The sequence below is a fragment of the Streptopelia decaocto genome, assembly GCF_964273445.1.
Source record: "Streptopelia decaocto genome assembly, chromosome: 2".
Taxonomy (NCBI): domain Eukaryota; kingdom Metazoa; phylum Chordata; class Aves; order Columbiformes; family Columbidae; genus Streptopelia; species Streptopelia decaocto.
The window spans coordinates 34,976,960-34,991,358 of record NC_138655.1 but is presented as its reverse complement, the minus strand read 5'-3'; the positions used below and the strand labels follow the sequence as shown (position 1 = coordinate 34,991,358).

Below are 14,399 nucleotides of genomic sequence, written 5' to 3'. Positions count from 1 at the left end.
AAGCAAGTAGAATAAAGGAATGTTTCTCATTACTTCACCCATTTATCTAATAATTTTCCTCTTTGTGGAGCCTTAAATGCCTCCTAAAACAAACACAACACACTGTAAGAACTGCCACCCTCTAAAATCAGACAGACAAGTTTTCAAACAAGGTCCAACACACACTAATTCTGCAAGATACATACACTTCAAAAACACAAGAGTAAACAGTGCTACCCAAATCAACTCTTTCTATGACCATACACACTTCCTTCTATTTTTCAAGTGCTAAAGCTATAGCTCAAAAAAGTTTTTTTGTTCCTTGTAACAGATTTCTAACCAACAAACAATAAGACTCTGCAACATTTCCAATTAGTTCAGCTTTGTTTTAATGATATGGGGCAATTCTTAGAGCAGACATTATGTAGCCAATAACTACAAAATAGAGGTTTATTGGTGTGGTCTCAGAATCCCAATTTGAACTGTAAATTTGAATCAAGGCAACTAACTGAAAAGCCAGAGTATCTGAAAATGCATATTGAGTTTTTACTTCAATTTTGCAATACTTCTTGAAGAACTTGGAAAAAGTGAAGTTGGTAGAACAGTATATATCACCAAGATTACAAAAACTGGAAGGAAATAATACATTGCAACAGTGATCCTCATTAAGTGAAGTTATTTCATCACAATAAATGTTTAAAAAAGTGTCAATGTTATTTAAAAAGTGTTGTATTCCCCCCCACAAGTATTTGAAGACAGATAAACCCTTTTTCCTTAGTCAAAATGGCTTCTAAAAAAAGTTTCTCAAAACAACAGCAATAATCAAAAAACATGAACTGTATATCCTTTAATCCATAACATCTCTAGCGCTGAAGGGCCATCCATGTAAAAAGCAGATTCTTTGGGGACATTAGTCAATTAACTTAATAAAACCCAGTTTTACGAGGATTTATCCTTCCTGCTACGAGGCGAGTCTGCTCCATTTGAGGTCACTGTTCCATTTATTCCATTTTCTAGAAAAAAGAAGAAAACATTTTTGAAATATGAGACGCTTTATATTTTATTACACTTTCGTAGATCCCATACAGTCTTTTAACTTCTTTTCTGATGTATGTTCTTCATTAAACCTCATCATTATAATTCCTAACACACTAGTATAATCAAGATTTTACACAGTGAAAAATTTAAAGTTTACTACAATCGAGTCCAGTTTCCCCGACACGGCCAGACACAGAAATGTGTGCATTATATACATCTAGACTGAAAATCAAGACCAGCTATAGTATTTTAGAAGATATTATCTTAAAAAGTAAAATACTCAATCTGTAGACGAGACTGACCAGTGAAATTCTGGAGACACACAGTACATATACTATAAAGACCTGTGCCAGGGAACTGTGTATCTCACCTATTTGGTATTTAAATTCTCACTAAAATTACATTTCTTTGCTTACCTTTACAAGTTTTTCATATATATAGGAAATCTTTATACACATATACTTTTTAATTCTATATGTTAAAGTATATACTTTTATTTATGCTCTGATGAAGATATTTACATAGGTGAGATGGACAGAAGTAAAACACTAGTTAGATTTGAGGTGAGTATGTGTACATGGAAAGAGTTCAAGCACAAGACCAGGCACCTATCTAAGAACACAAAGCAAGAATGTGTTCCCAGGTGCAACCCTCTACTTCTATCCCTTGTTTGGGCCAACTTAAAGACCTTGAGAGTTTGAATCTGTTCAAGTACCACAGCAACCATTTGACAGCAGAAATTTCCCCTAGAAAAACAACCCACAATCTGTGGATTTATAATGCACATGACGTATAGTAAAACAGATCAACATCATACCATCTTGAATTAAAAGTATCCCCCTTTTTCAGTGTTACCACAACCCAAGGAAGCAAGAGATGTTGCCTGACAGTAACTGTATTTATAGAACGGATCTGAAGAGCAGAGTGCACAGCCAGCTACCATGCTTGCTGCTTAACATCTCTGCTCTGACTTGCAGTATCATTCTGACTTCAAGCAACTGTTGTGGGTTTTTTTGTACAAATAACTGGTTAAATTAATGTTTCCCATCTGCAGATGTGTTGCAGTTCACCATAGAGTGTGGCCAATCCACAAAAAACAACTCTTGATCTCCTTCTCCCCCCTGCTACACCCAAATGCTCCCATTTATACAAACAAGCACTAAAACAAAAAATAAAAATCAGAAACATGACAATGAGACCATACAGGAACCCAATTAGTCACATAGTAACAGTCAAAGTCTATCCAACATATTTGGTTGTAAATGACACCACCACTTCAAGCCTATATAAGGTGGTGTTTGGATACTTTTAAAGAAGTTTGTGTTACGCTTAAATCAAGAGTTAGATCCAAGCCAGCTAACTGAAATAATATTTTCTTAAGCAGTTAAGCCAAAACAAGTGAAAGTAAAACAAAGAACAAGAATCAGCATGTGCCTGGGTACCCCACCTACACCACAAGTAGGATTTTTCTACTGTCATTTCTTGCTTTTGGCACAGTCTAAAAGTAAAACATTTTATTGTGCCCTGGCTCCCAAAAATCCATCCAACCACAAACAAAGAAAAAAAAGACTGTTTTAAAGAGTTTAATTGCATATATTACTCTTTCAAAAACACTGTCTTGCTGCATCCTGTGCAAGTGTTCTAAACAGATAACGTTACAGGAATCTTCAAAACAGAAGAGTCTGTAACAACACTAACCTTCTGGATTCTAAAGTTATTTTCTTTCCATTTAAAATAAGCTGTAAAATTCCCCAGTCTTTAAAGACAGGCACAGCTCAATTATTTTGTGAATTAAACCACAATTCCAATTAACTGACTCTTTCCTTATTCCTTCACCACCTGCAAGTCTCCATTGAACTTGGGTGAAAAACAGCAAATTCACCAAATTACATGAATGAAACAGTTTAAGAGATTTTTAAAAGCTACTACATTTTTGACTCACTCATTAAAATGCCATTTAAGTTTATGCTTTAAAAATATCTGTCCTAGAAGATTTAAATTAATTCCACAAAAACAGAGTAAGATGCAATAAACATGAAGCTCTGATTATGCAGGACACCTACTTAAGAAACTACCTTCACTCAATTAAAAGAGTCTAACCATATTTTCTAATGAAAATGAGAAACCTCAACACCACATAAAAGCCAACCTGTGATAATTACAAATGATCAAAAGGATTTACAGAAATACTGTATAAAGTAAGAAAGAAAGGAAAGGAAAGGAAACAAAACAAAACAAATCACTGAATTGATCTCTGACCATGACACTCAGTTCTCAGTGCAAATGGTCTTCACGCTTGATATATCAAGAAGTGGCAGGTTGGCAATACATGACTGCTAGTAAAGGATCATGCTGAAATAAGCTTTTGAAATGACTTAAGCATTTTTTTTAAAGTGCAGAAGTTATTCAAACTAGCAATTAAATACATACAAGTTTAACTGTTGGTACAACAGAAATACAGAAATGTGTGGATTTTTTTTTAATGGAATACAGAATTTTTCTTGGAGGAAAAAACATTCAGTTTCATAAAAAGAGCATGACATAATCAAGAAGTAAAATTTCCAAATGCTTCTACACAGGTTTAGAGCAGTAAGTAGTTATGTGCCCAAAGAAGTATAAAAATTCTACTTTTATAAAAACAGTCCAACATAAACCTATTCACTTGATGGATCATCTAACCACCTCTTGTCCTAAAACCTCTGAATTCAGTGGCAATAAAAACAAGCTTGAAATTCACTGCAAGAAGTAATTGATTACAAAAACAGATCTAAAAATATGCCTGTTCCCTTTTTATAAGGGAACAAAATGTAAGCATGATACATTTTGCTCAAGTAATAGAATTAGCAATAATTAAAATCTCACATTGCATTAACTAAAAAAAAGGTAATTCATTCAGTCAATTAGAAGAGGAAAAAAACCCCAAACAATTAATATACAGTGTTTTTTTAAATTAAAAAAACCTCCACTATATATTCACCAATACTGTTTCTGTAACTGAGTCATCTCACTCCCAAGTTAAACATAAAAAGGCTTTGCATTACCTAAAGTTGCTTTTGAGAAGTCAAGGCAACAGAAAAACTTAAAATACAAACCTCTTTCTTTTCTGGAGCTCTTTCCTTTAGCTGATACGAACTTCTTTTTCACTGACTGAGGCTGAGAAGAAGAATGCTCTCTCCACCTCCGAAGCTGGAAATTAATGAACTTCCACATCATAAATGCTTGAGCCATGCAGATGGAGGCCAGCACACTGATTCTAGAAACAAAACACAGGTAAAGGTTTATCAGTAAGTTTAACTCACTATTTGAATGAAAAGGAAAGTAGAATACCACCTCATATATTTTTTTGCATGTCATAAACTGCCTTTTTACTCAGCTTCCTGAAACACATTATTGATTCTTTCTAGACAACATGAATTTGTAATAGTTCAGTTTTGTTTAGGGTTTTTCTTCTGACTTCCCCTGCCTCTTCCTAGTAACATCCATTTTCTAAGCCATGAAAGACTCAGCTCACAGAGCGTGACTGGGTTTAGCACAGCTGAACAAAACTAAAATATACAGTGAGAGTGAAGCCTTTGTCCCTCCATCAAAACTGGGAAATACTAGATTTCTTTCCTGTTTTCTGTTTTCTTAGTATTACTCTCAAGATACCAGGTGGTAACAGCTGGAAATGGTTTAAGAGAGTATTGCGTTCTGAGTAGCAATTCTGCGGGGTAGTGCTGATATTGACAAAGTTTCAGTAACTTATTTTTCTGGATTTAATTCATAAAAAGGCCAGGTGGTTGGCTGAACATTCTGCATCACATATGTTAGGAAAGTTCTCAATTCTCTAACACACAGCATGCATAGGAGCCACAATAAAGGCAGAGAAAGAGACAGGAATTTTCAACCAGGGCCAAAGATGCTCTGGGCATAATGCCTTGACCACTACAGATAAACTCACTGCAACTGTATCTAGAATTCAATTCACTAACTCCAAAACATTTGAAAGTGATCTCTGTAATTGGATATATTCCTTTTAATTCTGTTTTCTTCTGGCAAAAAAAAAAAAAAAGAGAGCAGTTAGATTTCTCAGCTGCAGACTGTAAATTCTTCAATTAATTTCACTGTGCCTTACAAGTTTGTCACGTAAGCTATTCCTATTGATCCCATTGACTGCAAGAAAACACCTAACCATTCAGAATTACTGGCATTAAAACCATATCATCTATATTGTGTATTTAACACAGGTTTACAGCTCCTGCTTAAGAACTGTTCCAAGTTTACTGTACCTGACAGCCAGGATATTAAAGTTTCCAGTACTGAAATTCAGCTGCTGATCTTCTGCTCTTGCCAGTCCAAAGCCAAAAGTGAGGACTGAGAGAATCAAGGTGAGAAGCCTTCCCAAAACAAAAAGAACTGCCCACAGTGAAAATCTACAAAGCAAAACACCACAAACACTAAACAAATTTTCCGTTCACAACACAAGTACTAACAATGCAAATGTTTACTCTTCACCATGTGAATTTGTTTGAAATTTAAGAACTTACCAAAATTGATTATTTTGTACTTATCCTAAACTAGCCTTGGATTTCTAATACTCATAGAAAACAAAAAGCAAGAAAAGCCCTGTCTCACAATCTCTTTTTACAAACCAGAAGTACAAAAGTATGTTCTGAAAACTAATTTCAACTCGACAGAAAGTGCTTTCCATTACTTTAGAAGATGAGTGTGTTATCAGTTCCTGTAGAACTAGCTGTATAAGCAACCTATGCTGCTCTTTTCTCAACAATTTTTTTTGAAGTATTGGCACATACTGCAAGATTTTATTTCATTTTACACTGCTACTACTTTGACTTAAACAGACAAAGTAGAAAAATAGTTGTTTTAGTGATATAAAAACTAAAATTATTCTGGAGAACTGTGGCCTCTAAGGCAACACTGTTTGAGCTGCCTTCTAATTTTGGTTTCTGGTTAGTTAAATGCACAAGGCTTTGAGACAGAAATTACATGAATTTAAAAGATAAAGACTACTTACCCTTTCTGGTACCTTTCATCACTGAAGTAGAAAAGACGGGATATGTGGAAAAGAAATTCAACAAAGTAATGCAATACCAGAAGAACAAGTCCAAGATGGGTCAGACTATCAAAACAAATAAAACAAACATTCAGACATTTTGTTAGATGTTTAAGACAGAATGAAGCCAGCAAAGGCTTACAATTGACTTACTTCAGGAGATAGGCTCCCGCAATATGGAACAGATAAAGTCCAATGTAGACAATCTGGCGAAAGATATCTTCCTATTAAGAAAAAAAGTAATTATGCATTATACACAATGTTATACATTATTGTACAATGTCATATATTATTACAAACTACTCCCTAGTCTTCAAAATTCTTCCTGGTTTACCAGCTACCTTAATGTGGCCTGTTCTGGCACCAAATTACTCAGCCTAGATTGTCCAATTCCACACATAACTTATTGCTTACTTACCAATAATATTTGGTATCTTACACATACCATGAGAAAATGCATCAAACATCAAAAGGATGCTTTTTAACAGGGCTCACTTGTATTTGATATGACTATTGTGAATTTGTACTAGCTATCACAATACTTATTTGGTATGTATTACTGTATCATCAGGTAACTTCCTACAATTCAGCATGTTTGCTGCCCATCAGATTCTGTCAGATTGCTACAGAAATAAAATAACAGTCTGTGAACCAAAATGAAAAGGTTTCTGAGTGCTGGCATCTATTTTAAAATTTCAAGATCATCCAAGATTCTAGCACACTGTTGCTAGCAAATACAGAAAATAATGTTATTAACCATCCTACCGAGGGAAATGGAGGGATGAGCGAGCAGCATGTGGTTTTAGTGGCCAGCTGGGGCTAAACTACAACACCATCAAATCCATCCCTTCCCAATTTAGAGGTAAGAATGCTGTGGGGGACCATATCAAAAGCCTTAACAGAAGTTCTGGTACCTGACATCGGTAGCTCTTCCCTCATCCACTGATGCAGTCATTCTGCTGTAGAAGCCCACTAAATTAGTCAAGCATGGCTTGCCCCCTCAGTGAAGCCACGTTGAACAGTTTAAAACAGAAATCTTTAAAAAGTAAACTGCATGTGAAAAATAACCCTGAACAGAAACATGGAAAAAGGCTACTTATAGTGGTCCAGCAAGATAAAAAGTGTGCTACAGAAAGCCTCCAGTAAGCTCAAAAGTTTTGAGAACCAGAACAGAGAAAACTCTTGGGGGGGACGAAAAGGATGCTGTTAAAAACTGAGCATTGAAAAACACCTCAGTATGTGGCTAACCAGAACTTCTGCTGAGGACAGTGGTATCTAAATCAAATCCCAGAGTTTAATGTTCCCTGGATTTACGAAATTTTTCACTGCTTATATTTTACACCTATATAATGATTCATGAAGCAACTGTGATTTCAATGAGACTATTCAGACTACTAATTACAAGAAATTAGAAAATAAAATCTCACATTTGTTTGCTTGAAGGAAAATTACTTTAGTAGATAAGAAACACTAGTAATTTTTATTTACAGAACAGATATATAGCAATTTTACTGCAATTAGAAATGCAGGATTTAACTGGAAAGAAAAAATGTACCTTCTCACACACCAACATTTGAGCACCCAAAAGTTCATCAGGAAAAGTGGGTAACACAAATAAAAACAGGTTAAGAAATCCAGGGTAACATATTACTCTGGAAGTCCAAAAGAAATTAACTATTTCATTGTTCGGGTTGCTTGCTTTGGCGTTCGTTCAATTTACATTTTGAACTTACTTTTTTAGTTTTCTGGAAGTACAATTCTGGAAAAGCATGAAACCAGTATGCCAACTGTAAGATGTAGAAAAACTTCATTTGAAACCTGTACAATATAGCAAGAATTGAAAAATATTACTTTTTATTAATGAACTTAAAACACTTCAGAAGCTTTCTAGTGAACACATTTAATCACTGTCTCTAAAGAAAGAAAAACATTGATCCTTCCTGCCAGCCAACTCATAAGCAAGTTTTTTAAAACAAAATCTTTAAGATAAAACTTTCACAAACTTAATTCTTTAAATAATAGTCTACAGAAGGAAAACTCTGTATGCTACAAACTGACAGAGAATCAAGTTCCTCCATAAATATGAGTGAAAATACACTAGTAACTAATATAGTTTTACAGACTATCTATTCTACACAGATTGTACATAACACACCCTAAGTTTAAAACACTCCCTCCTCTCCCCAACAATCCGCTAAGGAAGAAGCCTTACGGAATCAGAGTGTGTGGGTAGTCCCTCCACAGAGAAGTTGGATCTGATATATAGTTCTCCTAAAAAAACAAACAAAAAATCCCAATGAACTCTCAAAGATGCTACTTCCTAGTCAGAAATAATGAATTAACATACATGTGTGTATTTATGTATATGCATATGTGTACATATAAATGTGCACACATCTACATACACAAGTAAAAGCTGCAGATTAATGAATTTCCTTTTACAAACAAAACAAAACAAAACAAAAAACAAACCACAAACCTACAAAACAAAAAAACCTCACCAAACTCCCAAACCAAAAGACAGCTGTATTGGCTTAGGAAAATAAAAAGCAACCAAACAAACCAAGCATTCATTTGAGACAGAATGTCCTTATGAGACAGAGGTTATTTTAGCATCACTACTACAGCCATAAGCCTTTCCTTGTGAACTGCTGACAAGTTTTGAGCTTAAGTAAGAGAAAGAAAGTTTTTTCAGGAGTCATTATGTTAAGGAAAGGAAAAAAACAAACAACGAAAACACACTCTTTTTTTAAACTAAGCTCATACACAAACAGCCACTAGCAAAGACCATGCCAATCGAAAGCACACGCTTGCTTGAGCCTAGAGCACTCCATCTATACGCCCGTTCCCTAGGCTGCCAAAATGCTATGTATGATAGTTTTTGAACACTTATTTTACACTACTGAGCTGACATAGAAAACATACAGAGAATGAAGTACTATAATAGAGTTTAGAAGTTTTCCCTTGGTCAGTTGATAGTAAATAAACTCTGACTGAGCAACACTAACACTACTGGACTTCATACTCAGTTATGACTAAAACTTGCACAGAATCCCTAAGCTTGTTCTTGCTTTAATTTTAAAACTAGCTGAAAACAGAAAAATAAACCAAAACCTTATTTATCATCATCATAAGTGAAGTTTTTGAAAGCTCAGAATACAAAGAGAAGAGAAGAGAAAGCATACTTACAGAGACAAGAATACTTGTTCCCCAAACACAGGAGAAAAGGTAGAATGCACTAAGTTGCCCAGACTCATTGAACTTGCTATGCTTTGTTTTTGAAAAGTGCATTTTCCTGTTAATTTTCTGAAAGAAAAGTCCATTGTTATTTATATGCTTAACATTTATCTATTAACTGTGCTAAAAGTTTCAATGCATGTTTTAACAGTTATAACTTAAAAGTAAACTTTTGCGTTAAAGTTAATAGCCTTAAAGTCTAATTAAAACTTCACAATTATCTTGATGAAAGGAATTAATATTTTGTACTTACATCCAGTATGTACTCCTGAATTATAGCATGTATGATTATTGCTACAAGCATGTAGAAGAAAATTGTAGCCAAGTCTTTGATGCCATAGTGATAGAGAGAGATTGTTTCTGCAGATTGTTCTTCTGAAAGACAAACAGAACTAGCTGTTAGGCACCAATACAGTTTAATGGCTAATAAGTTTGTCTCTCAAAGTGAAACCTTTCAGGCAGAAGTAGTTTGTAGTCAGCTGAACAAACAGAAGTCAAGTTACACTGCTGTCAGAACCTAGGTCACCAGGTTGTTTACAGTCATCTTCTCTGTCACATCACATACTAAATTTGACTTCGGAAAGATGTACTATAAAAATGAAAACTTGAGTGCACTTAGAAAGCTTACCCAAATGCACTGAAAGGAGCCAGTAAAATTATGTTAAACTATCTCCCCACTTTGACTAGTAAACACTGTCACTTGCAAAACCAAAATAAGAATTAATGTGAACTTATCTACCAATCTGCTGGTGTTTTAGTACTAATGATGAATCCAGCAGAACAGAAACATCACCCCAACCTAATTAATTAGTATGAAGTTTCACTAAAAATAAAGTGAAGTAATTTAAAATTGCTTATTATCTATTCAAATTGACGAATTCATTTACCCTCAGTCTAGAAAGTAAGGTATACTAATAACGTCTGAATACACTGTCTCGTAACTAACCTCCTGCAACACACATACCTGTGGCAGGAATGGTAACGTTATACTGAAGTGTAACAAAAATGACAGCTGCTTTTGCTGTAATCTGAAAGAGAAGAAACAAAAGCGCAATAAATTCTCACAGAAATACTTATATTAAGTTGAAAACATTTGCCCATTGTTTTAGCGCTCTTCCCCAGCACGTTTGTTCCCTCCCATAAAACTGATCAACTCACATTATCACACCACTTCACCTGACTTTCCAGAGGCAGAACACATTGCATGATCTCTATAGGTTTGTTTACAGAATACTCAATCTCCTCAAAGAAATATCCTCAAAAAACGACTAATAGTCACAACTACAACATTAAAACAAAAACAATTGCTGCAATTCTTTCTCCAGTTCATACTGTATTATTACACTAACAGAATATCCATATAATGCAATCTCTAGACCACGATGCATACAGCAGTGGCTGAAAATAAACTCCACTTAGAACTACTTTTTAATTTGACAAAATTTGAAGGTTAACATCATATTCATAAACCTGTGGGTGATCTGGAACACGTGAGAAAAGGGATAGACAATGGAAAACCATTTCAGGCCAGCGGCATACCGACTCAGTACAATTAGCATTCTTTCAACCCTGGGCATCCTTTGGCAAAAAGTATAAAACAAAATAAATCAAATTTAGCTGTAGTGGTACTACTTCTTTACAATGGACAATAAGAATAAGCAGAACGAACAAAAGAGAGCGAGGAAAAAAGTTTGTTCTAAAGGCTTTTTCAGGGGATGGGGTGGTGGGGATCATACTATAAAAACCCCAATAAATAAGCAGGACCTCAAGTTCCCGTCTGTCAATATACATAAATTGTCTTTCAACTTTAACACGTCTTTGTTGAATCCCAACAGGAATCAGCATGTTTTAACAGAGAGGGAAAAATAACCATGCTTTACAATATTTACGATCTGATCATTTCTCATTGCTGTAAAAATCTAGCATCCTTGTTGCATTTATAGGATCAACAAGAAACAACACCACCACTACAAAAACAAAAGACCAAACCCCTTATGAGTCTTGGAAGGGTACTTTTGAGTATGTGAAGATACTGATTAGGTTACTACCAGCAGTTATTATTCACAAGAAGTAAGATTTATTGTTAAAACTAGCGCTTTGTAAACAAGCCCTAGATTGTTTTAGGAATCCCTGACCACACAGTAGACCATTCACCCCATGTAATTTCAGGGAATCCAACTAGTTTACCTGTGTTAGTGAAGTTGCCCAGGGCTCCCTATTCATCATGGAGCCTTCAGAGGACAATTCAAAACATCAGTCAATTCTGAACTGCCCTTTGAAGGCTCTGTCAGCTACTCATCAAGTCCTGATCAGCTGCACAAGTCGAGCAGTATAAACACCTCACCATACCAACTTTAACCACAGCAGCTGATTTCCAAGACCTGTATCTAAGCATTTAAAAAAAATGCAACAATCTTCTCAGCCACACCACATCTGTACCAACAAAAGCATATGGCCCCTCTATACGCTGGGGTAGAAAACACTCTGGATTTAAAAAAAAACAAACAAACAAAACAAAACTTCAGCACATCCACTCATCCCAAAACTTCCAACCCTACCAGTAACACTGTAAATACAGTAAGCCAGTAGACATGAAAAGTAATGGTTTAAGTCCATCTCTTTAATCTAAATCACCAGAAATCCACCACGTAAGGACTGTCTTGGTGATTTTTGATAGTACACCCAAACTTAACAGCTTTCTTCGTCTGCATTTTTTTTTCTTTCCATAAACATATGTGTTTCCTAACTCCACTGGCCCCTGGTGCTGAGCAGTATCAACAGCTGGATGAAATTATTCTGAAAACCATCAATGTAATAAAAAAAGGCCCACAACTCTAAACAAATGGCTAAAATGCTAAAAACCCAGAAACATTTACCAAAAAGAAAATGGAAGTATCTTATTTTGATGGGACACCACTGAGAACATTTGGGAAGCCACCCAGGTAAATCGTGTTTCCAGTTTTCCCAGAAGGCAAATGAGAAGAACCAAAAAGGCACATTTCAGATCACCTGCATCCAAACACGGGGGCCCAACGCGAGCGCTTGGCCTGCAGGCAGCCCCAGGAAGCAGGGCCGGCCCTCAGCCAGGCCCGAGCTCCCCTGGGCGGCTGTCAGACCCGGCCACACCGGCCCCATCTCACACGGGGGAGGCGGGAGGTAACTTCGGCAGCAGCCGCGACCCCCGGGCCAGCGGCTCCTCAAACCGCTTTTAGCGCCGGGAGCCCCGTGAGGTGACTAGCGGCCCGGGGGTCTGTGAGGGCGTGGTGTGCCCGGGGAACTCGCTTCGCGCCAAGGATGGGGGGGAAAAGGGCCCACGCGTGCGCCCCCCACACGGCGAGCGGCGGCCGCACGTACACGTCACCGCTTGTTTCCCTTCCCGCCGCGTCGCCTGACGGGAGCCGTAGTGTCGGCGGGGCCCAGCGGGGCCGCGCACACAAAGAGCGGGGGATCGGCTGTCACGGCTGGGCCTCTCCCCCCACTCGCCCCCCCCCCCCCCGCCGCGGTGCGAGCGCGGCCACACACTCCTCCCCCGGCCGCCGCGCTCCGAGTGCCACGTAACCCCGCCGGCGGCAGGAACTGCCCGCCGCCGCGGGAGGAAGCGCGCCTCCCCTCGCCCCGTCCCCTCACGGCGGCGCCGCGCTGCGGGGGGTGCTGGGGCACGGCCTCCCTCACAGGCGGGCAGTGGAGCAGGGTTCTGGCGGCAGCCACGGGCTGCGCCTCTCCGGGCCGTAGACAGGGAAGAGGGCGTTCCCCGAGGGGCCGGGTCCGGGAGCACGAGCCGTGGGAAAGGCGCCCGCGTTGGCTCCTCCGGCCGTGTGGCGGGGAGGGAGATCGGCTCCTCTCTCCGCGCACAGCGGGGGCGAGAGGGTCGGGGACGGCGCGGCCCGGGAAGGGCGTGGGCCAGCTGGCAGGTGCGCCGGGAGGTGCCCGCGCTGGCTGAGCAGCAGCCGCAGCGACCTGCCGCCCACCCTTCCCGCGCCTCATCGGGACCGCCGCGCCCTCCCCGCCCAGCGCCGAGAGCCCCCGGTGGAAAGGGGAGAAGCGGAACGAAGCCCCTGGGGTGGTGGCGCCGGTGCCGCCTCACCTCGAACATGAGCCCCAGCAGGAAGATGATGGCCATGCAGGACACGATGTCCGCATGGTTCTGCACGATGAACTCGTGGCTCAGCACCGGCGGGTTCTTGTTGCTTTTCTTGCGGATAGCCATGGCGGGCAGGGAGCTGGCCGCCGCCTCCCCGCTGCCAGCACAGCTCTCGCCGCGGCCAGGAAGAGGCGGAGGGGGAGGAGGCGGCCGCGCAGCCGAGGAATGGCAGCCGCCGTCCGCTTCACTCCGCCCCGGCCGCAGGGAGCAGCCCCGGCCGCCGCCAGCAGCGCCCCTGCCGGCCGGCGGGCACCTCCCGCTCCACCTCCCCCTGCCCGCCCCCGGGGGCGGTGAGGGGCAGCGCCCGGCAGTTCAAACCGACCAACGGCGGCGGCTCTGGCGCCTCCCCGCCCGCGGGAGGCCGCGCCGGATGGTGGTGCGGGCCGGGGCCTGTCGGGAGAGCCGAGCCGTGTGGGCTCGGGCAGCGGTGGTGCGTGCGCTAGCCCTAGCCAGGACCCCGTGTTGGGCATTGGCTCAGCTTTCCTCTCCCGCTGAGGCAGCGGTGACAGAAAACGGCCGTGAGTCTCGTCGGGCCGCGGAGGAGGCGGCTGCGCACCAGGCTACGCGGGGCCCGCGCCCTCCTCGATGTCCTTCTCCTCCCCCGGGAATCTGGCGAATTTTGTTGCCGCCAGTCCCCCGGCAGCTGGGCACCCCAAGGATGCAATTAGGCAGCCGCGCTCACCGGGCTCGTTATGGTCACGGCTGAGGCGCAGCCGCAAGGTATAGCCTGCACTGTGCTGGCAGCCCTCTCCTACCGTCCCGTCTGCTGACATTACACTGTATAGCTTGAAATAACATACGTTATCCGAGTAACCGTAACAAGGAACCCAAGAAAGCATAAGAGAAGAAAAGCTACCCGGGAACTATAGGAAGGAAGAGACATTAAAAGGGAGGCTACTTGTGGATTAAAAAAACAACCAGTTTTAAACAGAATAAGAGGTCTGAGAAATC

At 40.3% G+C, this 14,399-nt stretch overlaps 1 protein-coding gene across 1 annotated transcript; it reads right to left on the bottom strand.

Annotated features, from left to right (window-relative positions):
• Nucleotides 1-350: 350 nt before the first annotated feature.
• Nucleotides 351-13,695, bottom strand: TRAM1 (translocation associated membrane protein 1). The gene is made up of 11 exons (XM_082046793.1): nucleotides 13,392-13,695; nucleotides 10,272-10,335; nucleotides 9,561-9,682; nucleotides 9,260-9,376; nucleotides 8,283-8,341; nucleotides 7,804-7,888; nucleotides 6,224-6,294; nucleotides 6,032-6,136; nucleotides 5,286-5,429; nucleotides 4,110-4,270; nucleotides 351-992 (listed from the first exon to the last, which is right to left on the bottom strand). Exons 1-11 carry the CDS (start codon nucleotides 13,512-13,514, stop codon nucleotides 919-921), a joined length of 1,125 nt encoding a protein of 374 aa, XP_081902919.1. The 5' UTR covers nucleotides 13,515-13,695; the 3' UTR covers nucleotides 351-918.
• Nucleotides 13,696-14,399: the final 704 nt, after the last annotated feature.